General features: G+C 43.8%; 1 protein-coding gene across 6 annotated transcripts in view; it reads right to left on the bottom strand.

Annotated features, from left to right (window-relative positions):
• The window catches only part of ccdc18 (coiled-coil domain containing 18), a 239,684-nt gene that overhangs the window by 71,073 nt on the left and 143,801 nt on the right, over positions 1-24,810 (bottom strand). For all 6 annotated transcript variants that reach the window (XM_072510511.1, XM_072510508.1, XM_072510507.1 and 3 more), the window contains 4 exons: positions 19,694-19,857; positions 18,223-18,436; positions 4,093-4,192; positions 2,971-3,087 (listed from right to left, as the gene is read on the bottom strand). In XM_072510511.1, the coding sequence (XP_072366612.1) occupies positions 2,971-3,087; positions 4,093-4,192; positions 18,223-18,436; positions 19,694-19,857 (595 nt within the window). The remainder of the gene's footprint in view (positions 1-2,970; positions 3,088-4,092; positions 4,193-18,222; positions 18,437-19,693; positions 19,858-24,810) is intronic.

Genomic DNA, 24,810 nt, shown 5'->3' with positions numbered 1-24,810 from the left:
CATCAGGAGTACTGTGTCCAGTTTGGTCCCCTTGTTTGAGGAGGGATGTAGTTTCATTAGAGGCAGTTCAGGGGAGGTTACTCGATTGATCCCAGAGATGAGGGATCTTATAAAGAGGGGTTGAATGTTTAGAAGAATGAGAGGAGTAATTCAGGTGTATAAGATGATAAAAGGTATTGACAAAGTAGACATAGAGCGGATGCTTCCTCTTGTGGGGCAATCTAAAACGAGAGATCATAGTTTTAGGACAATGTTTAGCAGCTTTAACACGAGAGGAGGAGAAATTATTTCTCTCAAAGGGTTATAATTCTGTGGAACTCACTACCTCAAGAGTGCAGAAGATGCCGGGACATTGAGTAAATTTAAGGAGCAGGTAGACAGAATTTTAATTAGTAATGGGTTGGAGGGTTATGGAAAATGGGCAGGAAAGTGGACTTAAGGTCGAGATGAGATCAACCGTGTTCGTATTGAATGGCGGAGTGGGCTTGAGGGGCTGAATTGTCTAATCCTGCTCCTAGTTCTTAAGCCTGGTGCTGCTCATGGTATGTGGCTACCAGGGCAGGTCGAAGGCTCGGAATCCTACTGGCAGGTCAAAGGCTAGGAATCCTATGGTGAGTAACTCACTTCCTGATCCCACAAACCCACCACCTATAAGGCAAAAGTCAGAAAGCAATAGAATACGCTCCACTTGCCTGGATGAATGCAGCTCCAACAACACTCAGGAAGCTCGACACCATCCAGGACAAAGCAGCCCGCTTGATGAAATGAAATGAAATGAAAGATGCTGCTTAAAAAGTTACATCTTTGATCAACCTTTTGGCCATCTGCCCAACACTTGCTTATGTGGCTCAGTGTCAAATTTTGTTTGATAGCAGCCCCTTGGATGTTTTACTACATTGAAGGTATATACTGGGGCTGATTTAGCACAGTGGGCTAAACAGCTGGCTTGTAATGCAGAACAATACCAGCAGCGCAGGTTCAATTCCCGTACTGGCCTCCCCGAACAGGCGCCGGAATGTGGCGACTAGGGGCTTTTCACAGTAACTTCATTGAAGCTTACTTCAATGAGCGATTATTATTATTATTGTATATAAATACATGTCATTACATATATTGTTTTCCTGGAAATTACATTATTTTAATCTATGGAAGCATTTTTGTTTAACTCTTTATTTGCCGTTGCACTTAATCAGCATACCACCTTAGCTCAATCTTGATCTGTTCTCCACATTTGACTTCAGGGATGTATATTTCTTTGTGCTTTAATAAACACCATGATATGCTGTACCATTTATATTCCATATTGGTCACAGTTCCACTAAATTAAGTTCACTAATTCACCAACTACCCCAAACTCCTTCTCTAATGCCCAATTTGATTCTGAAATGCTTTTCTACTTGTGGCAACATGGACTCTTCTATTGTCATCTCCATGATCATTTTTCCTTGGACACCATCATCCACTCAAAACCTGTACTGTCTACCATCCCTGTCACAGGCCCTAACAGTCATGTATTTATTTTCAAGTCAGCAGGCTGTTAAGTATGAATGTGTTGGCTTTCATCTTGTCTGACTGTCCTCCATCAGATCTAAATGAACCACTTCAAGTTGTACCATCCCTATTCTCCTCTGGCCAAAACTGCTACCTTCTCTGAAACTATCTAAGGTAGAAACAGTTTCCAAGTATTTTTCTCTACTACATATTGCCTCCTTTAGATGCCCTCTCAATCACCTCAAACCAAAATGTGAGGGATTCAAGGATCTGTTGAGCACCCAAAGTCAAGACCACTTGCACTTCAATTGTATCTCTTTTTTAAAAAAAAATTTAGAGTACCCAATTCATTTTTTTAAAAATTAAGGGGCAATTTAGCGTGGCCAATCCACCTATCCTGCACATCTTTGGGTTGTGACAATTGTATCTCTAAGATTGATTTCCAAATCCCAATTCCAAGGCCTTCCATCTGCCTTTCAACCATTTGTGCCATTATCCTTTCTACTCTCTGCAACTGCTCCCCATCTCATTCATACAGATTCACCTCCCTAAATATCTTCTCATCAGATCAACTGCTAGCTGAAATCATCAACCTGCCTCTCAAGTGACAGTGCCCCAAATGCCTTTACAACTGCAGTTATCAAATCCCTCAAAAAGAAATCCAAGCAAACATCTCCAGGCTTCTCCCAACCATCTCTCCTACTCTCCAAAGTAGAACACGGTTCTTCGCCACATCCATCAATTAATTAACACAATTTTGATTCAAACAGGTATCCGATCCAACAATTAGCAGTCTATCATACATCTAAAAGTTTTATTTAGCTTTGAGGTGGCTCATTCACGGAATAGCAACATTTAAATCACAGATCAAGATTACAGCTTCCTTTTGTTCATCCTTTAAGATTGTTTAAAACATTCCTTCAAAAAAATGTAGGCTTTGATGGCTAGGCTAGCATTTTTTGCCAATCCTGATTGCCCTTGAGAATGTTTTAGTGAGCCATCTTCACAGGAAATGTTGTGATTTCTTAAGATAATAAAATCCTATGGAATTCAATGAGAAACCAGACAAATCTGACTTTTGACAAACCCCAAACTCCAGTCCTGGTGAATGTTGCACAGTAACCAAAATAGATACACTGTTTACTAGGCTGTCACTTAGAAACATTATTTACATTTCAGAAAATTGTTAAAGCATGATAGTCACCATGGAATTAGCTGCAAAATAGTAAGGGAAAGAGAATGGGGAAAAAAGATCGCACAAATGGCACTTCTTAAAAGAAAATTGCTGGCAATGGAGTAATCGCCCTTTCACTGCTTAGAGATGCCTCCCTTTATGGAAAGTCTTGGCTTCTTGTTTTGCCAGAGACATAGCTGAGGCAGAGGATTTAATGTACTGTTCTACTGTGCCACAATTAAAATTCATGATCAACTAAGTTAAAGACAAAGTTACATTTCTGTTTGAAAAGAGGGACATCAAACCTGTTTAGTGCGCTCCTGAATGTTCAACTCGGATTTCTCCAAAGAACTTTGTAAACAAATAATTTTCTGCTCCATCTCAGTTTTGCGTTCATGTACATTCATATCCAATTGTGTAAGCTGTGGAATAAAATATATTTGTAAGCAATTAATCTGGTATTAAACTTCATAATTTTAGATTCTATTTGAACTTGAAAGTCCTAAAAAGCAAAAGGAAATCTACAACTAGAACTTTATTCCCGATAAAAATTAATGTTGGCGTTTTAATGGCAGGATTCTTCTTAAGAGAATACAGATTTTAAAATTAATTTACAGAATGTGGGCATCGCTGGGTAAGCCAGCATTTATTGTCCATCCCAAGTTGCCTTCAGAAGGTTGTGGTGAATTGCCTTCTTGAACTGCTGCAGTCCCTGAGGTGTAGGTACACCCACAGTGCTGGTAAGGAGGTAATTCCAGGAGTTTGCCCCAGTGACAGTGAAAGAATGATGATATATTTCCAAGTCAGGATGGTGAGGGACTTGGAAGGAAACCTCCAGGAGGTATGGTTCCCAGGTATCTGCTGCTCTTGTCCTTCTACGTGGTAGTTGTTGTGGGTTTGGAAGGAATCTTGGCGAGTTACTGCAGTGTAGTGTATCTTGTAGATGCTACACACGGCTGCCACTGTTCGTCAGTAGTGGAGGGTTTGAATGTCTGTGGAAGGGGGAGCAATCAAGCGGGGCTGCTTTGTCCTGGATGGTGTTGAGCTTCTCGACCGTTGTTGGAGCTGCACTCATCCAGGCAAGGGGAGAGTATTCCATTACACCCCTGGCTTGTGCCTTGCAGGTGGTGGACAGGCCTGGGGGGGGGGGGGGTGGTTATTCCCAAATACTGTCCCTCAAAGTTTTCATTTGACATTGAAAATATTTTTCACATCTGGTTAAAATCATAAATAAAATGTAACAGAACAAATAGCTGAGTATTGGCCTAAAATCAACCTAAACTTGGCTCCAAAAAGAAAACCAAGAAGAAAAAAAGAGAAATGAGTAGACATGGAAACTACCTATTAATATCAACTGAATAAATAAAACTCTGGGCAAAGTACTGAATATCATACACTGATTCAAAGTCATCGGTTTCACAAGATACCTGAGCTGCTCTCTGTTGGAGCTCCCACTGCCTATCTTTGAGTGCTTGGTCCATGTCAATGATTTTCACATTTTGCTCTTGTAATTCACTTTTGTATTGCCTATCGAAGAAAACAAATTCAGTACAAGTGTGCAAAATTGCGGTGCTTTTGCAAAACAATCGTAAAAGGATCATGAAGAACTCATTACAAGAAAGTCCATCACGATTGCCTTAGCTCTATGGTGAAACCGGTCAGTTTTCAATAGTCACAAACACCAAGTCAGACTCAATATTGCTTGCTCCATCCAAAATATTACAATACTGCTATTTACCAAGAATTTTAATCACTCACAGGGTTTACCTGACAACGGAAGATACTTAAATTGTGCTCAATGTTGAGATCATACCATTATTAGAGCAACTTGAATTGGTACAGCATAACACATCCCAAGTTTCTGGTACGATTAATTGCTGAAGAATTGCAAATTTGCAATAAAAGGGCTAAATGCAGTGAAAGTACAGCTTACACTGGGTCAAAGTGATAACAAAACCACATGCCTGCTCCTCATCATAACCTGTCATTCATGAGAGTTAAGCATCCTAAAATTCTAACTTCAAGGCTAAAACGTAACACCTTAAATGTTCTGGGTTCATTCAGGAGATTTTCCAGTGAAAGAACTAGGTCAGTAAGGAAGGTCCGTTTGGCAGCAAGCTAAAAAATGTCTTACATCTTTATTCCCCAAAACTCTAGAAAGATCTGTAACCTTTTCCAACTGCTCTGAACTAAAGTACCCAACAAAAATGGTTCAGAATAATTGCCACATGAACCACATCACAAGATACCAGGAAACTTGGAATAGTGACAGAGATTAGGAGTGGAAAGCAGTTCCCCTTTCCTCGAATAAGCATGAATGGTCAAGAAAATGACATCTACAATAAATATTTATGACTAGATAAAAAGGGTTCCATGATGTCTGGATAGCATTCTTTTTTAGCTTGGTGAAAACAAAACAGTTTGAAAACATATTGACTTGTTTACCACTTCAGATAAAATTTCCAAATTAAGTTTCAAATCTTGCAGACATTTGGAAAAAATTAGCTGCCTAATATGCAATGCCAATTCCTGCAGCGTCTGCTGCCTTTTATATGGTTTTCAAATACAGTATAATTATTTTCAAGTCAGAGTTAAACTTAGAAACACATTAAATAGAATCCATATGGGCTACACAAAAAGTGATTTGTAATAGCTTGGATTTTTTTAAACCCTTGAACAACAGGATAAACATGAACACCCTAGTTTCAATAAATAACTGAAGAATTAGAGCATGTAGATGGATTTACACAGGCACCCAATCACTTCACCCACGATCTTCAGCATGCCTATCCTTTCAGTAATAGAATCTATGTGGTTACAGTCAGCTTTGAAACTTAAACTTCCATACTGTTCTGTACTTAGCTACAACCCATAATCGCCTCACCTAGAATCATACAGCACAGGAGGCCGCCATTTGGATTGTGCCAGTTCTCCGAAAGAATCATCAACTAGTCCCACTCTTCTGTTCTTTCCCACTTGCCCTGCAGTTTTTTTTATTTGAAAGTATAAATTTGAAGTACTGGCATCTCTTGACTTTACGACGTTCGGGTTACGATGAACGGCACTTACGTTTATAAATTAACACCCATTTCGACTTTATGGCACTTACAACATTTATAAATTAACACCCATTTTGACTTTACAAGACCACGCCAGCACTTTCATACGTGCGCACTGATGTTCTGCTTCGCCCATTTATGTGACTGGACAGGTCGAGCAGTCTTTATTAGGTTGAAACGAGTTTTGTATTCTGTTAAATTCTTTTGGCACAACCTTAGTGTTTTAAATGTATTTGTACACTTATGTTATATTTAATATGGGGGAGGCGGTGGCGTAATGGTATTGTCACTGGACTAGTAATCCAGCCACCTAGGATAATGCTCTGGGGAGCCGGGTTCGAATGCCGCCATGGCAGATGGTGGAATGTGAATTCAATTAAAATCTGGATTTAAAAGTCTAATGATGACCATGAAACCATAAGATCATAAGACATAGGAGCGGAAGTAAGGCCATTCGGCCCATCGAGTCCACTCCGCCATTCAATCATGGCTGATTTCAACTCCATTTACCCGCTCTCTCTCCATAGCCCTTAATTCCTCGAGAAATCAAGAATTTATCAACTTCTGTCTTAAAGACACTCAACGTCCCGGCCTCCACCGCCCTCTGTGGCAATGAATTCCACAGACCCACCACTCTCTGGCTGAAGAAATTTCTCCTCATCTCTGTTCTAAAGTGACTCCCTTTTATTCTAAGGCTGTGCCTCCGGGTCCTAGTCTCCCCTGCTAATGGAAACAACTTCCCTACGTCCACCCTATCTAAGCCATTCATTATCTTGTAAGTTTCTATTAGATCTCCCCTCAACCTCCTAAACTCCAATGAATATAATCCCAGGATCCTCAGACGTTCATCGTATGTTAGGCCTACCATTCCTGGGATCATCCGTGTGAATCTCCGCTGGACCCGCTCCAGTGCCAGTATGTCCTTCCTGAGGTGTGGGGCACAAAATTGCTCACAGTATTCTAAATGGGGCCTAACTAATGCTTTATAAAGCTTCAGAAGTACATCCCTGCTTTTATATTCCAAGCCTCTTGAGATAAATGACAACATTGCATTTGCTTTCTTAATTACGGACTCAACCTGCAAGTTTACCTTTAGAGAATCCTGGACTAGGACTCCCAAGTCCCTTTGCACTTCAGCATTATGAATTTTGTCACCGTTTAGAAAATAGTCCATGCCTCTATTCTTTTTTCCAAAGTGCAAGACCTCGCACTTGCCCACGTTGAATTTCATCAGCCATTTCTTGGACCACTCTCCTAAACTGTCTAAATCTTTCTGCAGCCTCCCCACCTCCTCCATACTACCTGCCCCTCCACCTATCTTTGTATCATCGGCAAACTTAGCCAGAATGCCCCCAGTCCCGTCATCTAGATCGTTAATATATAAACGATATATAAACCATTGTCAATTGGTTCACTACTGTCCTTTAGGGAAGGAAATCTGCTTTCTTTACCTGGTCTGGCCTACATGTGACACTAGACACACAGCAATGTGGTTGACTCTTAAAATGTCACTCAGTTCGAGGGCAATTAGGGACCATTGATCTTATGGGAAAATCGGTTCGGACTTACGCCATTTAGACTTAAACATGGTTTCCAGGAACAAATTGTATCATTAGTGTGAGGGCTGCCTGCACACATTGACAGCCTATCGGTCATTTAAAATTGATCATTACTATGGGCAGCACAGTGGCTAGCACTGCTGCCTCATAGCGCCAAAGTCCCAAGTTCGATTCCGGCTCTGGGTCACTTTCCGTGTGGAGTTTGCACGTGTCTGCATGGGTCTCACCCCCACAACCCAAAAAGACATGCAGGTTAGGTGGATTGGCCACGCTAAATTGCCTCTTAATTAGAAAAAAAAGAATTGGTTACTCTAAATTTAAAAGAAAAATGATCATTACATTGCGCTGTAAATGAGAGACTGCTCCAATTCTTTAAAACTAAAACACAGGGCTGCAACAATACTGCATTAACAAATGTTGGTAGAAAAATTCTCATCAGTTGCTAATTACATAAAGTATAATACTTCTTTCAATAAACACATCCATCCATCCACTAAAAGCAAAATGGAAAGCCCCTTGATGTGGAATTCAAACAGATTTCCCACATTAAGTTATTTAGGATTGAGCAAAGTCTATTTATTGTGAAGAAAATCATGATATGTTCTCCAAAATTAAACGTACTTTGTGTGGGTGATTGAACGAGTACATTGGCCATTGTTAGATACATTTATAAATAGAAAGTCCAATGATGAAACAAGTTGGAACAATTTCAAAACAATTCCCCATGGATAGAGTTGATAAAGCAGGACTGGTCACCAATTAACACAAATTTTACTCAGAAACCTTGAGAATTAAGTGGCTAAAATGTAAAAAAAAAAAAATTACAATTGTGTAATAAAGGGTTCTCCTCTGAGGCTGGGATTAAAATTAAGAAGCTTTGCTACACACTTGGAGTTTTATATATAGACACAATATGGCTGTAGTGGAGCGTACAGTGGTTAGCACTGCAGCCTCACGGCGCCGAGGACCCAGATTCGATCCTGGCCCTGGATCACTGTCCGTGTGGAGTTTGCACATTCTCCCCATGTCTGCGTGGGTCGCACCCCCACAACCCAAAAGATGTGTCTGGTACGTGAATTAGCCACGCAAAACTCTTAAATATATATGAAAAAAATATGGCTGTGGTGCGGGGGGGGGGGGGGGGGAAGCAATGACAGGGAGGAGGGGAAGAAGGGTGTTGAATGATGGTAGCATCAGATCGGGACCTCATTTTACAGTGCATCAGATTTTCAACAAAAAAGAAAATAGAGTTGGGCGTAGGCAATCATCTACTATTGCCTATTTTCTGCTGCTGCTGAAATCAAATTTCTATGAAATGAAATGAAATGAAAATTGCTTATAGTCACGAGTAGGTTTCCATGAAGTTACTGTGAAAAGCCCCTAGTCGCCACATTCCGGCGCCTGTTCGGGGAAGCTGGTACGGGAATTGAACCGTGCTGCTGGCCTGCCTTGGTCTGCTTTAAAGGCCAGCGATTTAGCCCAGTGTGCTAAACCAGCCCATGCACAGGTCTTCGGAGTGTAAACTATGCTCAACTTTGAAAACTGTACCAATCTGAGAAGAATCATAAAACAAAATCCCGTCTTTTGAGTGTAAACATGTTTAACTAAGCAATTTTGAAATATCATACTCCTATTTGTGCAACTACTGTATGCTCCTATTTGCCAAGTGCTGATTTCATTATTAAACTAAAATAGAACAACATAAAGAGAAACCAGCATCATTTATTTCCTCTGGTAGAAATATCCATTTGTAAATTTAAAATAATGATGCTCCAAAAACATCCAGATACTTGCATAGTAGGATATTCAATCATGGATATTCCAACTTAGATCAAAAAGCTTTTGAACAGCAAAAAAAGTTATCGTATTATTTTCTTCTTCCCTTTGTCCCATGGGATTGAAACATTCATCCTCTAAGGAGAGTCTAAGTGAAAAGGTAACTAATTCTCTTTCAAAACAAGGCTTGAAGAGGTTCCTTATCATGTTTATTAAGCTGCATGTGATTTAAGCATTTACTAGGAAACAAACCAAGGTGCGTCATTTATATGACCTGTGAAGAATCAAATTTGATTTCATGTAAAATAACACAACAGCAGTGACGAAAGCAGCCGGTCTGAGGGTGGGTATACTGCAGCGAATAACTCACTTCCTGCCCCTCCAAAGCCTTTCCCCATTCACAGATCATATGTCAGGAGTGGGGTGGAAGAATTCCCACTTGCCTGAATGAGTGCAGCTCCAAAAACATTCAAAAAGCTTAGCACCATCCAGTGCAAAGCAGCCTACTTGATTGGCATCCCATTCATCACCTTAAAACATATACGGCCTCCACCGTAGGCCCACTCTTACTGAAGCTTCTTCCACAGCATCTTCCAAACCTGCAAGCTCTACCACCTAAAGGACAAGGGAAGCTGATGCACGAGAACACCACCAGTAGCAAGTTCCCCTCAAGTCACACACCATTCTGACTTCTGTAGCCACCGGAGTTGGCCAAGTCCCGATTTAAAATGGCGAACGGCAAAGGCTGAAGGGAAATTCAGCCAACACAGGCAGAAACCAGCAGGTGCAGGTTTGCTGTGTATTTAACTCTGCAAAAGCCCAGACAGCATCGATACCAGCGACCATCAGCATAATAATGTAGCAGCCATCTACATACTAATGAGCAATCCCCGGGAACAATTGCAACATTTGGGACACACAAAACTAAGCCAGACTCCCCGGCGCCAGCAGGAGTCAACACAAAAGAGGTTAACGGACACTTCAAGACCGCCCATCGATCAGGGAACCGCTCCAGTATTGGAGAAATCGAACCAAGCGATTGGAACGAAGTCCAATCACTTGGAACCAGGTACAGGGTCCGCCCCGAAAGGCAGGAAGCCCCTGGGGACTATAAAGTTAAGCCCCCCAAGTTCAAATCGTTCTTCTTGACCGGGTCACCCAGCAACGTGAACCAACCTTGACCGTGACCGGTTCAACTGCCGCCGAGATCCAGTAAGTCTTAAGTCAACGCTCGCTACGAGATAGGCGCTCCTAGCTACCAATCCATACCAACTTCGAATCCCGCAGACTCAGAACCCAAACGAAAGGCCATTTGTTCCCCTGACCTGGTGGGCCAGTCCGAAGCTAAGTATAGGCCTGTTAGTTGTAGAAGTAGCTTAGACGTAGAATTTGTGCATGAGTAGCGATTACTGTGTATAATAAATGTGCTTTGATTTGAATCTTACTCATCGGTGTATTGAGTTATTGATCATTACTTGAACTTGAACCTCGTGGCGGTATCATCAAGATACCTGGCGACTCGAGAGCAAAGGTTATAAAACAGAGCCAATTGAACCAACCAAAAGTTAGCAACACTTCAAAATAGACAGCAGTTCATTATTGTTGCTGGGTCAAAATCCTGGTACTCTCTTCTTAAACAGCACCTTGGGTGTACCAACACTAGAAGAACTGCAGTGGTTCAAGAAGGTGACTCATCGGCATTTTCTCGAAGGAAATTAGACATGGCCGTTTCAGACTGAGATGGAAAGAAATGTCTTCACTCAGTGTTCTGAATCTTGAATTCTCTACCGGAGAAGGTTTTGAATGATCAGTCAAGGGACATGGGGATCAGGAGGGAAAGTAGAAGGATAGTTATCATCTTATTATATGACAGACAGGCAGTATGACCTAGTCTTGCCATTATTAGTTACTATATGCAATTAAGCAATCTATTACTCACTGGATGGAAAAAACTTTGATACTAAAAATAATTGTGCAAGTTCTGGTGTTAGAGGTTATAAACAGCATAAGTACTGAAATAACAAAATAGAGAAACTCTTAATATATAGATGAGTCTAATATTAAAGTTATATTGAAAATCAAACAAAATACACTCCTAAATAGATTGTGTTAATTTCAGTCAGTCCATTACTGCTGCCACCTTCACAGCAACACATTTGCCTCTTTAGATTTTTCCTAATTTGAACAGAATTGCTCTGTTGATGTCAACATAGCAGCTCAGTGTAAAGAAGGAAAGGAGACCTGAAATAGTGGACCCCAAATGTACTAAAATTAGTTACATCAACAACCAGGTAGTAATTTTACAAATAATTTAGGTAGGGATAATACAATCCATTGAACACATCCCAACTTTCTTAACTCTCACTTCTGTCTTAGATGTACAGAATATATGGTGTACAGAATATATGATGTGTAATGACCTCCAATTGGCATTATTGGTTGGCCAATTGGAGTATGAGCTCCCTCAATGATAGCTCATTGAGAGGGCCCATATAAGCACTTGTGTAGGCTTTGTGAGGCAGTCTTAAGTTGACTGGAATGCTAGCAGCACTGTTTGGAGCTGCTCATGTATATAAGTTATTGCAAATAAATACTGGTGTGGTGACGGAACCCCTGCCTCCTGTGGATTATTACAGTGGCGACGAGGTAAACAAAGAACCTTGCGGAGACCAGCTGTCGCACTCGGAGGGTATGCCTTGCTCTTTCAAAAATGCCTCTTTTTGGGAAGTTGGATGCATTCGACCCGACTATTGAGGACTGGTCCCAGTATGTGGAGAGAATGTGTTACTTTTTCCAGGCCAATGAGATAATGGAGGACGGAAGGAAACGGGTTATACTGCTGTCGGCGTGCGGACCCTCAGCCTTCGCCATTATATGTAGTCTAACTTATCCTGATACGCCGGACACGATACCTTTCCAAGAATTAACGAAATTGGTGGAAGAGCACTATGACCCAAAACTACCCCTCATTTTGCGTAGGTACAGATTCTACACAACGAAGCGGGAAGACAGAGAGTTAGTGACAAATTTCTTGACCCGCCTGAGAAGGCTGGCGGAAAAATGTGAGTTCGGCCCGATGCTAAATGAAATGCTTCGGGACCGGTTAGTGTGTGGCATAAATTACCTCCAAATACAGAAGCGCCTGTTGGCGGGAACGCAGCTAGACTGCAGGCGGGCGTTACAGCTCGCACTGTCCCTAGAAAAGGCAGCAAGTGGGGCGCAGGAACTACAGGGCATGCCAATGGAGGTAGATACCTGGGAGAGGGACTACCACAATGGGTCCAGCTACCAGATAGCCGCCCTCAGAAAAAGCCTGAGGAACAGAGGGCCAAAGGAAAACCCCAGAACTGCCCCCAAGTCTGCTAGGGCTAACTGGAGACAGAGGGAACTACCGGCTGAGGCTCCCCCAACAGAGAAGGACCGTTTCTGGCACCAGACAGAGTGGGGTAACAGCGACAGAAACCCTAGAAGGAGGTGGCAAAAGAGGAATAGCAGGTGGGGACGCAGGGAAGTACACAACCTAGATGCCCCATCCTCCTCCGAAGGGGAACAGTTATATAATATTGCGACAAAGAAAGCAGAACCTATTAAGATTACCCCACGGGTGAACAGTCGGCTGACAATAATGGAAATAGACACGGGTGCGGCCGTATCAGTAATGGGAGTGGCAGCATTTTAAAAAATCAAAGATGGACTCCAGCCACTAACCCTAACAAAAACATCGACGAAACTTAAAACCTACACGGGGGAACCCCTGGAAGTTCTAGGCACGACTCATGTACCCGTGGAATATGACAAACAATTGCTCAGATTGCCATTGACGATAGTAGAGGGCTCCGGACTGAACTTAATAGGACGGAACTGGCTGAAAGACCTAAACTTAGATTGGATGAAAATTTTCCAGAGTGGAAGCGGGCAGTTGAGTGGAGTACTCCAAAAATACCCGGAGGTCTTCCAAGAAGGTTTGGGGGAAATTATAGGCCCCAAAGCAACTTTGCACGTGGACCCAGAAGCCCTTCCGAAATTTTGTAAGGCCAGGCCAGTACCTTTTGCATTAAGGAAGAAAGTAGATGTCGAAATAGAAAGGTTACGGCGCGACGGCATTATCAGACCAGTACAGTTCTCGGAATGGGCAGCGCCGGTGGTACCAATTTTGAAGCCAGACGACTCGATACGTCTCTGTGGAGATTTCAAACAGACGGTAAACAAATACGCACTGCTGGACAAATACCCGATCCCGAAAATAGACGACCTATATGCCAAATTGGCAGGTGGGCTTTTGTTCACGAAACTGGACATGAGCCACGCCTACCTGCAGTTAAAACTGGACAAGGACTCCCAGAAGTTCGCTACGATCAACACCCTGAAGGGACCTTTTCGTTATACTAGGTTACCCTTTGGAGTGTCATCAGCCTGCGCTATATTCCAGCGTACGATGGAAAATATTCTGCAGGGACTACCGCAGGTGGCGATGTATTTGCACGATGTCTTAATCACGGGTAGGACAAACAGGGAACACTTAAGGAACCTGGAGGAAGTGCTCAGGCGTTTCGCAAAGGCAGGCGTACGGCTGAAAAGAGAAAAATGTGTTTTTCTGGCCCCACAAGTGACGTACCTGGGATATAAAGTAAACGAGTCGGGCTTACGCCCATTGGAAGACCGAGTAAGGGCAATAAAAGAAGCCCTAGCTCCCACCACGGTCCAGGAGCTACGATCATTTCTAGGATTGGTAACATATTATGGCAAATTTATTGAAAATAGGGCGTCCATCCTAGAACCCCTACACCAGCTACTAAAAAAGGGACAAGAATGGAAATGGTCCGCCCGCCAAAACCGAGCATTTAGGGACATTAAGGAACAGCTGTCATCCGAAAATGTCCTAGAGCATTATGACCCAAGGAAGGGGTTGGTGGTCACGTGTGACGCATCACCTTACGGGGTAGGAGCCGTCTTAGCCCATAGAGGAATGAATGGGGAAGAACGGCCGATAGCCTATGCTTCAAGGACCTTGGCGATGGCTGAGAGAAAGTACGCCCAAATCGAGAAGGAAGGACTGGCAGTGGTATTTGCAGTAAATAAATTTCACCTGTAATTTCACCATAGTGACGGACCATAAGCCGTTATTAGGGTTATTAAAAGAAGACAAGTCAATACCCCCGATTGCATCAGCTAGAATCCAACGCTGGGCGTTGCTACTGGCGGCGTATAGGTACGTTCTGGAGCACAGACCGGGAACGCGAGTAGCAAATGCAGATGCTTTGAGCAGACTTCCCCTCCCAGACACCCCGCCGCTAATACCAAAAGTAGAGGAGGCAGTAATGACTCTAAATTTTTTGGACACCCTACCAGTGGACGCACAACATATTCGGTTGTGGACGCAAAAAGACCCAGTTTTAGCCAAGATGAAGCATTTACTGCTAACAGGGGAACTGGAGAGACCAGTGGAGCCCCAGATGCACCCATACTGGAGCAGAAGGGACCAAATAACCGTAGAAGACGGTATCCTATTATGGGGAGCCCGGGTAATAGTCCCAGCTCAGGGCCGTCGGGCAATCTTAACCGAGTTACATCACGGACACCCAGGGGTGTCCGAAATGAAGATGCTAGCTCGAAGCTACGTTTGGTGGCCAGGATTGGACACAGACATAGCAGCCTTGGTACGTCGGTGCCAGGGGTGCCAACAGGGGCAAAGAGTGCCACCAGCTGCGCCATTGCACCCGTGGGAATAGCCAGGCAGACCGTGGACCCGCCTGCATATTGACTACGCCGGCCCTTTCATGGGCTCAATGTTTTTGGTGATAGTGGACGCCCACTCCAAATGGTTGGACGTCCACCGGGTAAACGCGGCAAGCACAGCATCGACAATTGAAAAGCTATGGGCCTCGTTTGCAACACATGGACTTCCAGAGGTGGTGTCGGACAACGGAACGGCATTCACAAGTGGGGAATTTGGAAAATTCCTAAAGGGAAACGGAGTCCACCACATCAAAACGGCCCCTTACCATCCAGCGTCCAACAGCCTGGCAGAGAGAGCGGTCCAGACACTAAAAGCGGGACTCAAGAAGCAGCCGGCAGCATCGATGGACACAAAGCTCTCCCGCTGGCTGTTTGGTTACAGGACCACACCACATTCCACAACGGGCATACCGCCAGCTGAACTCTTAATGGGAAAGTGGCTGCGAACAAGGCTGAGTCTCCTTTTCCCAAATTTAACGGGGAAAGTGGAGAAACAACAGGAGGTCCAACGCAGGGGGCATGATAATAGTCGGCAGCAGGGACATTTCCAGGTGGGGGCACCGGTTTGGGTCAAGAATTATGGGAATGGACCAACGTGGGTCAAAGGCACGGTAGAGTCCCAAACAGGGCCCATATCATATAAAGTTTTGATAGGAGGTAAGGTGCTGAAGAAACACCTAGACCAAATAAGGGCAGCGGAACCACACCTGGAGGCAGTCGAAGCAGGACCGCCTCAATCTGGGATAGCTCAGACGGGAAAGATACCCACACCCCAGCCCCGAGCAATTTCTCCAGACCCCGTCATCCAGTCGTCAGAGTCAGAGATGGACACGTTCGATGAGGCCGCCGCAACACCGCTCCCCGAGGAAGAGGAAGTACAACTTCCAAGGAGGTCGTCAAGGAAAAGACGGGCACCTATAAGGTACACCCCACCCACGTCGGAGAACAACCCGGCGGACGACACAGAGGTGACAGACGCGGACAGGAAGAGCAGGAAGAAGCTCACAGGAATGCCAGCTGGCAGGAATTCCTCGGACCCTGTGTGGGGTGTAATGACCTCCAATTGGCATTATTGGTTGGCCAATTGGAGTATGAGCTCCCTCAATGATAGCTCATTGAGGGGGCCCATATAAGCACCTGTGTAGGCTTTGTGAGGCAGTCTTAAGTTGACTGGAATGCTAGCAGCACTATTTGGAGCTGCTCTTGTATATAAGTTATTGCAAATAAATACTGGTGTGGTGACGGAACCTCTGCCTCCTGTGGATTATTGCATGATGTATAGACATTGGAAACTATAGTTTGGGACAAAACCAACAGACCGTCTTCGACAATGCAGGATTATTAAGGAAAACCAGCATGGATTCATTAAGGGAAAATCATGTTTAACTTGCTGGAGTTTTTTGAGGAGATAACAAAGAAGGTTGATAATGCTGTTAATGGGGTGTAAATGTATTTTTAAAAGCCATCTGGTACAGTGCCACACAACAGGCTGGTAAGCAAAATTCTAGCTCACGAATAAAAGGGAAAGTAGATACTTGGATAAGAAAATGGCTGAGTGCCAGGAAACAGAGTAGTGATAAATAGTCATTTTCCAGCTAGAAGGAAGGTTTATGGGAGTTCCCCAGGGGTCAGTGTTAGAACATAGAACAATACAGCGCAGTACAGGCCCTTCGGCCCACGATGTTGCACCGAAACAAAAGCCATCTAACCTACACTATGCCATTATCATCCATATGTTTATCCAATAAACTTTTAAATGCCCTCAATGTTTGCGAGTTCACTACTGTAGCAGGTAGATCATTCCACGGCCTCACTACTCTTTGCGTAAAGAACCTACCTCTGACCTCTGTCCTATATCTATTACCCCTCAGTTTAAAGTTATGTCCCCTCGTGCCAGCCATATCCATCCGCGGGAGAAGGCTCTCACTGTCCACCCTATCCAACCCCCTGATCATTTTGTATGCCTCTATTAAGTCTCCTCTTAACCTTCTTCTCTCTAACGAAAACAACCTCAAGTCCATCAGCCTTTCCTCATAAGATTTTCCCTCCATACCAGGCAACATTCTGGTAAATCTCCTCTGCACCCGCTCCAAAGCCTCCACGTCCTTCCTATAATGCGGTGACCAGAACTGTACTCAATACTCCAATGTTGGGACCCTTCCTCTTCCTGATATAAATAACCTAGACTGTTGTGTGTTGGGCATGATTTCAAAATTTCTGGATGATAAGAAGGTTGAAAACATTGTCAAATGTGATGAGGATAGTCTTGAATTTCAAAAGAACATTGCATTGAACTTCATCTGCCACTTGTCTGTCTAATCCACCAATATGTCTTTGTCCTTTGTGAGAAGCATGAGGTGACTTACTTTGACAGGAAGAATGTGGAGGGACAGTATAAAATAAAGAGAGAAAGTCTAAAGGGAGTGCAGGAAAAAAGGGCAGTGCATCAGGAACTAGCGGGCACAGATTCAAAATAATGGGCAAAAAAGTGATGTGAGGAAAAGCATTTTTCACCCGAAGGTGGTTGGAGTCTGCAACTAACTTCGTCAGAGTGCGGTGAAGGTAGGTTTGATCGAGATATTCAAAAAGGGATTGGATTGCTGTCTGAAAAGAGAGAATGTGTAAGGTTATGGGGGATAAGGCAGGATAATGGGACTAGGTAGAATGCTCTTTCAGAGAGCCAGTGCAGACTTGATGGGCCAAATGGCCTCCTGCATGATGTGATTCTGTGACACAGCCCTCAAACAGGCAAGCTGCTGCAGAACAAATGATTGACATCTCTGAAACTGTATGTCAGAAAATAGTGCATTATGCTATTAGGTCAAAGAGGATTCCTGCTGCCGTGGATTTGATTGGATAATCACACTGATGAAATTAACAAATAAAGTTTTTTAAAAAACAGGCTCAAGCAATTTTACACAAAAAATAACTTTTTACATTTGATCAAGTCATTACAATCAAATGCAGCTAATGGAGTACAATATTCCACATCAAAAATGTCAAAATATGTGAAACTAACCACAAAAAGGGGAGCGTTAAGTGCTGAAAATACAACATTTAACAATCAGAATTTCTCAAACTATTACGCAAGGTCCAATTACTTTTGACAAAACCAGTAAAGATAAATTTTGACAAATTTCATCTTTCATAGTATCAAATTAGTGTTTTTTAAAAATATTTTGAAAATGGTGCCATTCATAACATGGCAGATCATTAGACTAGAAATTAAACTCTGTAAATGACAAAGCACATGGTTGATACCATGTAAATGTGCAATACATTTGCTCAATGTGAAATTTACAAAGCGCTGATCAGAAATCAACGAAAGAAACCGATGGGAAAATTAAATGAATGGATCAAATCCATTTCTCCATAATATCAATACAATGCAGTTCACTTCTTCACTCCTGGGGATGAAGTAACTCACCGAAGTTCATTTGTGAACTCTTCAATGGTGTCATTTTTTTCCTCTATGCTGTTTTGAGCCTTTTGAAGTATATCTCGTAGCTCCTTAAGCTGATTTAAAGCATCTTGTAATTCACCACGTGCATTCTTCAACTGTGTTTCCATCTTTTGAGTTTCCTGCACAGCACTGCTTCGATCTGTCTCCATCCGGTGCAGAGTTTCCTCCAGATCGAGCACTACCAGGGAATTAATTTTACATAATGTGAATTAAGTTATTTTTAGCCATTCAACTGTTCACAAATTTCACTGCACTCCAATTTTATATGAACCACTTGAAAATATTTAATTGATATGCTGAAATATTTCACAAATGAAAATTTTCTTTCATAGGTGTTCAGGTTTTTATTTTTAAACAGCATCTTCACACATTCTTTTCCTTTGGGGAATAGTGGTGGAAGGATTCATGGGCTGGTTATCAACCCGTTGAACTGCATCATGAACACTCCTCCATGGCAAACAATTTAATAACACCACAATATGAAACAAACATTCAAGTGGTGCAACGCGATGCAAGAAGCTAATAAGAATTACACATGACGTTCATTAGAAAGCTTTTCTTCTTTCATATTTTTTGAAATGGCCGTAAGTAATTATTTCATAAGTATCTCGGGCGATATACTCCCCTCCCCCCGCCGGGTGGGAGAATCGCTGGGACGCCGCGCGAATCGCGCCATGCCGCCCCGACCCTCGCACGTGATTCTCCCACCCTCCCGAAACCAGCGCCGCGCAAATCGCGCCAGGCCTCTCGGAGAATCGCCGGAAACGGCGAGCGGCGATTCTCCGGCCCAGATGGGCCAAACAGCCGCGCGTAAACGGCCTAGTCCTGCTGCCGCCATCCACACCTGGTCGCTGCCGGCGGGTACTCGTCGCGAAGGCTTGGGGGGTGGGGGGCTCCGTTCTCGGGGGGGGTGGGGGGGCCTCCGGAGAGGCCTGGTACGCGATCGGGACCAACCGATCGGCGGGCCGGCCTCTCTGTCGACGGGCCTCCTTTCTTCCACCGGCGAGCCTGGATCCATCCGCCATGTTTGTGCGGGGCGGCCTGAGGGAGGACGGCCACCGCGCATGCGCTAGTTGGCGCGGCCCAACTGCGCATGCGCGGGACCCAAGGCACCGCGTCTTTTACGTCGCGCCGAGGTCCCGCCCCCGTAAATCAGGCGGTGTTCCTGCTAGCCCCACGGAGGGGGGAGAATAGGGGTCTGGGAACGGGCGCCGACGCCGGAGTAAAACACTTCGGTTTTTACTCCTGCGTCGGCACTTAGACTCCCGTTGGGAGAATCCTGCCACTCAAGTTTTTAAAAAATTTGGTACTGCATATTGAAAAAGAAACGGACGTTTAAAAATGTGCCATTTTATCAGAAAACGTTGTTTAACAAGGAATCGAGGCACACTCACACACAAACTCATGCACACAAGGCAAAAATGATTTTTACTACCTTCGTCAGACTTCTTGTTCAATTCTACCTGCGTACTACGCAGAGTCATTTCCAGCTGGTTGAGCTGAATATCCTTGCTCGCACTATCTCGTCTTAGTTGAAGAAGTTCTTTCTCAAGCGCACTAGTTTCACCTTTGCACTTCTCCATCTCAGTCTTTATTTCTCTGTGTAAACAAAAAAGATGAATACTAGAACTGGTCACAAAAAAAAACAGTCTGATGCAGATAGTGATACCTGAAAGATAGTGTAACTCGTACTGACAAATTATATGCAGTACCGTGATATAAAGTTCTGGAAGTTTTCAATAGATATATAAAATGCACAATGCATACCCAAGTGCAAGATACTTTAGAAAATCCTAGGCTATTTATGTTTAAAAAAGGCAGATAGTCATGAGACTAACATAACCCTAAAGGCACAAATGACAGCCTTGTTTTTGAACAAATTTAAAACAGAGACTCATTCTCCAATTGAAAAGTGAAGCTAGAAATGTTCACACTTTAAAACTTTTGTTGAAAAATATTTAGAGCACCCAATTCATTTTTTCCAATTATGGGGCAATTTAGCGTGGCCAATCCGCCTATCCCGCACATCTTTGGGTTGTGGGGGCAAACCCACGCAAACACGGGGGGAATGTGCAAACTCCACACGGACCCAGAGCCGTGATCAAACCTGGGACCTCGGCGTTGTAAGGCAACAATGCTAACCACTGCGCCACCGTGTTGCCTGAATACTAATGTATTATAACTTGCATTTATATAGCACCTTTCACAACATCAGCATGGTCCAATAGCTTTGCAGTCAATTAAGTACTTTTGAAGTGTGGTCACTGTTGAAAAGTGGTAACTAATATGTACACTGCAAGATCCCATAAATTATAAACAGGTGATGTGTTATTATAATGATGTAGGTGGAGAGATATATAGTGACCTGGACACAAGAGAATTCACTTGTGCACCTTAGAACTATAGAACCACAGAAAAGTTACCGCACAGAAAGAGGCCATTCAGCATAGTGCCTAAAAACAAATGTAGCCACCCATTTTAATCCCACATTCCAGCACCTGGTCCATAGCCGGGGCTGGTTTAGCACACTGGGCTAAATCGCTGGCTTTGAAAGCAGACCAAGGCAGGCCAGCAGCACGGTTCAATTCCCATACCAGCCTCCCCGAACAGGCGCCGGAATGTGGCGACTAGGGGCTTTTCACAGTAACTTCATTTGAAGCCTACTTGTGACAATAAGCGATTTTCATTTTCATTTCATAGCCACACAGGCTACAGCATTTCAGATGCTGATCCTAGTACCTTTAAATGTGTTCAGTGTCTTTGCCTCAACCACCAATTCAGGGAGTGAATTCCAGACACCCACCACCCTCTGGGTAAAGAACTTTTCCTTATGCCCCCTCTAATCCTTCTACCAATCACTTTAAATTTATGTTCCCCGGTAACTGACGTCTTCATGAGAATAAACAGATCTACTTTATCTGGGCTTCTAATTTTGTATATCTCAACTAAATCCCTCCTCATCCTCCTCTGTTCTACAGAAAACAACACTAGCCTATTCAATCTTTCCTCACAGCTGCAATTTTCAAGCCCTGGGAACATTCTTATAATCTACTCTGCACTCTCTCCAGAGCAATTCCATCTTTCCTGTAATGTGGTGACCAGAACTATCCAAGTTATGGCCTAACGAGTATTTTATAGAGTTCCAGCATTACATCATTCTGTACGTTGTCCAATAAAGGAAAGCATTCCATATGCTTTCTTTACCACCTTATCTACCTGTCATGCCACCTTCAAGGACCTGTGGACATGCATCCTAAGATTTTTCACTTCCCCTACCCCTCTCAGTACCGTTTGTTTTTTGCGTATTCCCTTGCTTTGTTGCCCATCTCAAATGCATTGTCTCACATTTCTCCAGATTGAATTTAATTTGCCACTTTTCTGGAGTCGATAGTTATCCTCTTCACCATCAACTACATGGCCAATTTTTGTGAGATCTGCAAATTCCGTCTCATGCAAGTCCAAATCGTTAATATATGTCACAAACAGCAAGAGGTCTAACACTGTAGAATGTAATGAAAAACTGCTTTCCATTTGCAAAAACATCCATCAACCATTACCTTGTTTCCTGTTGTTGAGCCAATTTTTGATCCAACTTGCCACATTCCCCTGCATACCATGGGATTTCACTTTTCTGACCTGTCTGCCATGCAGGGGATTTTGGTAAATGCCTTACTAAAATCCATGTAGATAACATCCACTACACTACCATCATCAATCCTCCTCGTTACTTCCTCAAAAAATTAAATTAAATTACTAAGACACAATCTTCTCCTCACAAAACCATGCTGACTACGCTGATTAACCCGTTTCTTTCTAAGTGACAATTTATTCCGTCTCTTAGAACGGAGTCTAATAATTTTCTCCCCGCCGGCATCAGATTGACAGGCCTATAATTATTTGGCCTATCCCCCTCACCCTTTTTTTAAATGATACAACGTTTCTCTGGTACCTCGCTTGTAATTGTGTATCTAGTGGAAAATTATCCTTAAAGCATCTGTTATTTCCTCCCTGGCTTCCCTTAACAGCCTGGGATACAATCCATCCGACCCTGGTGATTTATCTACCTTCGAGGATGACAGTGCCTCCAGTATTCCTCTCTTACTATGCTTACTGTATTTAATATTTCACAATCCTCCCGCTTAACTAGAAAGTCTGCATCTCCTTTGTGAAGACAAAGTACTCAGAACCCTGTCCACATCTTCTGCATCCATTTTCTAACAGAATCTTAGGATCTATTTATGTTTTACCACATCAGAGCAAAGGAGATATGGCTGTGCGTAACCGTACCAGGGCTGCCACAGAATGATTGTTTTTCCAGCATTGCAGCCAGTTTCTGGGAATAATATTGCTGGCACCTGCTCAACCACTTCTTTCCATGCCTGTTACTCAGCTGACATGGAAGGTCTCTGCCAACTGAGGGCAACAGGACTTCCTTTCTGGCCTTCACTTGTTCTATGGCAGTATGTGCAGAATTTCCTGCCCTGCACATACTATTCCATAAATATATTGTTGCATTTGACTGAGCACCATAGTCTCCATCCCCAGCTAAAAACTTGGGGTGTGGGGTGTGTGGTGTCTGCCCACAAATCTGACAACATCCAATCGCCCATTAATTGAGTTGAAGTACTTAACACCCTTCAGCAATTGGAAGTCCTGCTGGCCAATCACTCTCCAGTACCAGTAGTGCACCAGAAGCAGTGCACCACTGCCACTGGTTCAGGAATGGCAGGTGGCTCTGGGTCTCAAGGGAGGGTGGAGGAGGACCAGGGCTGGGGGAGAGGAACATAGGGGAGTTGCACCTTTGGAAAGCCTTCTGATAGACCGATATGGACGGACTCCCTCCTGCCCTTCACACACAAGGAAAGCTGCCGGCCCAGGTGTTTGTTTTGATTAACTCCCAGTGGCAACAGAGCGAGTTTAAGAGCCTCAGTTGCTCCTCCCAACACAATTTGCTGAGGGAAGTAAGAGTGGAAATTGCGGAGGCTCTGGCCACATTCATCCAATCCTCTTGGACACGAGGGTTGCAAACATTTCAAGGGAGAGAGATAAACACAGCAACTACAGGCCAGTCAGACTAACCTCAATGGTGGGGAACTTTTTGAAACAAGTATCCGGAACTGGAACAAAATAAATTGCCATTTGTAATTTGGCTAATTATATAATTTCCCAAATACAATATACCCTCAAATATATGCATCTAAATTTAATGAACGAAAAATGACAATTGCCATACCATACACAATATGTCTCTGGATTTTTGCAATGCTGCAGTCAAACTGTTATTCCCAGAGGCAGGGGGAGGCGGTGGCGTAGTGGTATGGCCACAGGACTAGTAAACTAGAGCCCCAGGTTCAAATCCCGCCGCTGATGATGAAATTGGAATTTAATAAAAATCTGGAATTAAAATGATGACCATGAAACCATTGTCAATTGTCGGAGTCCTTTAGGGAAGGATATCTGTCGTCCTTATCTGGTCTGGCCTACATGTGATTGCAGACCCACAGCAAATGTGGTAGACTCTTAACTGCCCTCTGAAATGGCAAGCCACCCAGTTCAAGGGGCAATTATGGATAGGCAATAAATGCTGGCATGGCCTGCGACGTCAACTTCCCATGACTGAATACAAAAAAAGGCATGACAGGCCAATTGTAAGTACTGGATCAGCTGCAGCAGGCTGGGGGCCTGAAGAAGAGTACTACACTCTCAGGGGATTCCTGCACTACATGCTTATGATGGATTTTGGATGACATTCTACTGCTTATGATAGCAATTGAGTGTGGTATTATCAGGTATTGCAGCACCCAAGAGGCTGAAGTTCCATTGGTCAAACCTGGGGGTTTACCATTGGCTGTATAGTATGTAGCTCCGCCCAGATAGGCGGAGTATAAGAGTCGGTGCCGTCCCAGCAGCCCTCATTCTGTACCTGCGCTGCTGGGGAACTGTTCGAGTCTATTAAAGCCTTCAGTTATGCTTTAACCTCGTCTCTGCATTCGTGCATCAATTTAATAGACTACACTTAAGCAGAGAAGATGGATCTCCGAATCAAGCCGGAGTGTCTGCAACTCAGTCCCCACACGGCAAACTCAGTGGCGATTTTCAAACACTGGCTGGCGTGTTTCAAAGGCTACCTTGAGACGGCTGGAGGCACACCCACGGGGGAGCAAAAACTGCGTCTCCTGCACTCAAGGGTAAGCCCTGGGATCTACACCCTCATCGAGGAGGCGGAAGACTTTGATGTAGTACTCGAACTTTTAAAAGGACATTATATCCGCCAAGTAAATCAGGTCTACGCACGTCACCTGCTTGCAACGAGACAACAAAGCCCCGGGGAATCGTTGGAGGAGTTCTACCGCGCGCTACTGGTGCTGGGCAGAAGCTGTGGCTGCCCGCAAGTTTCGGCGAGCGTCCACACGGAACTCCTGATCCGGGATGTCTTCGTAGCAGGTATGAGCGCCTCAGAAATCCGCCAGCATCTTTTAGAGAAAGACACCCTGGGACTTAGGGAGGCACGGGCCCTGGCAGGGTCCATGGATGTTGCCTCCAGGAACGCAC

The sequence above is a fragment of the Scyliorhinus torazame genome, chromosome 7 (assembly GCF_047496885.1).
Source record: "Scyliorhinus torazame isolate Kashiwa2021f chromosome 7, sScyTor2.1, whole genome shotgun sequence".
Classification (NCBI taxonomy): Eukaryota; Metazoa; Chordata; class Chondrichthyes; order Carcharhiniformes; family Scyliorhinidae; genus Scyliorhinus; species Scyliorhinus torazame.
This window is presented reverse-complemented; position numbering and strand designations above follow the sequence as displayed.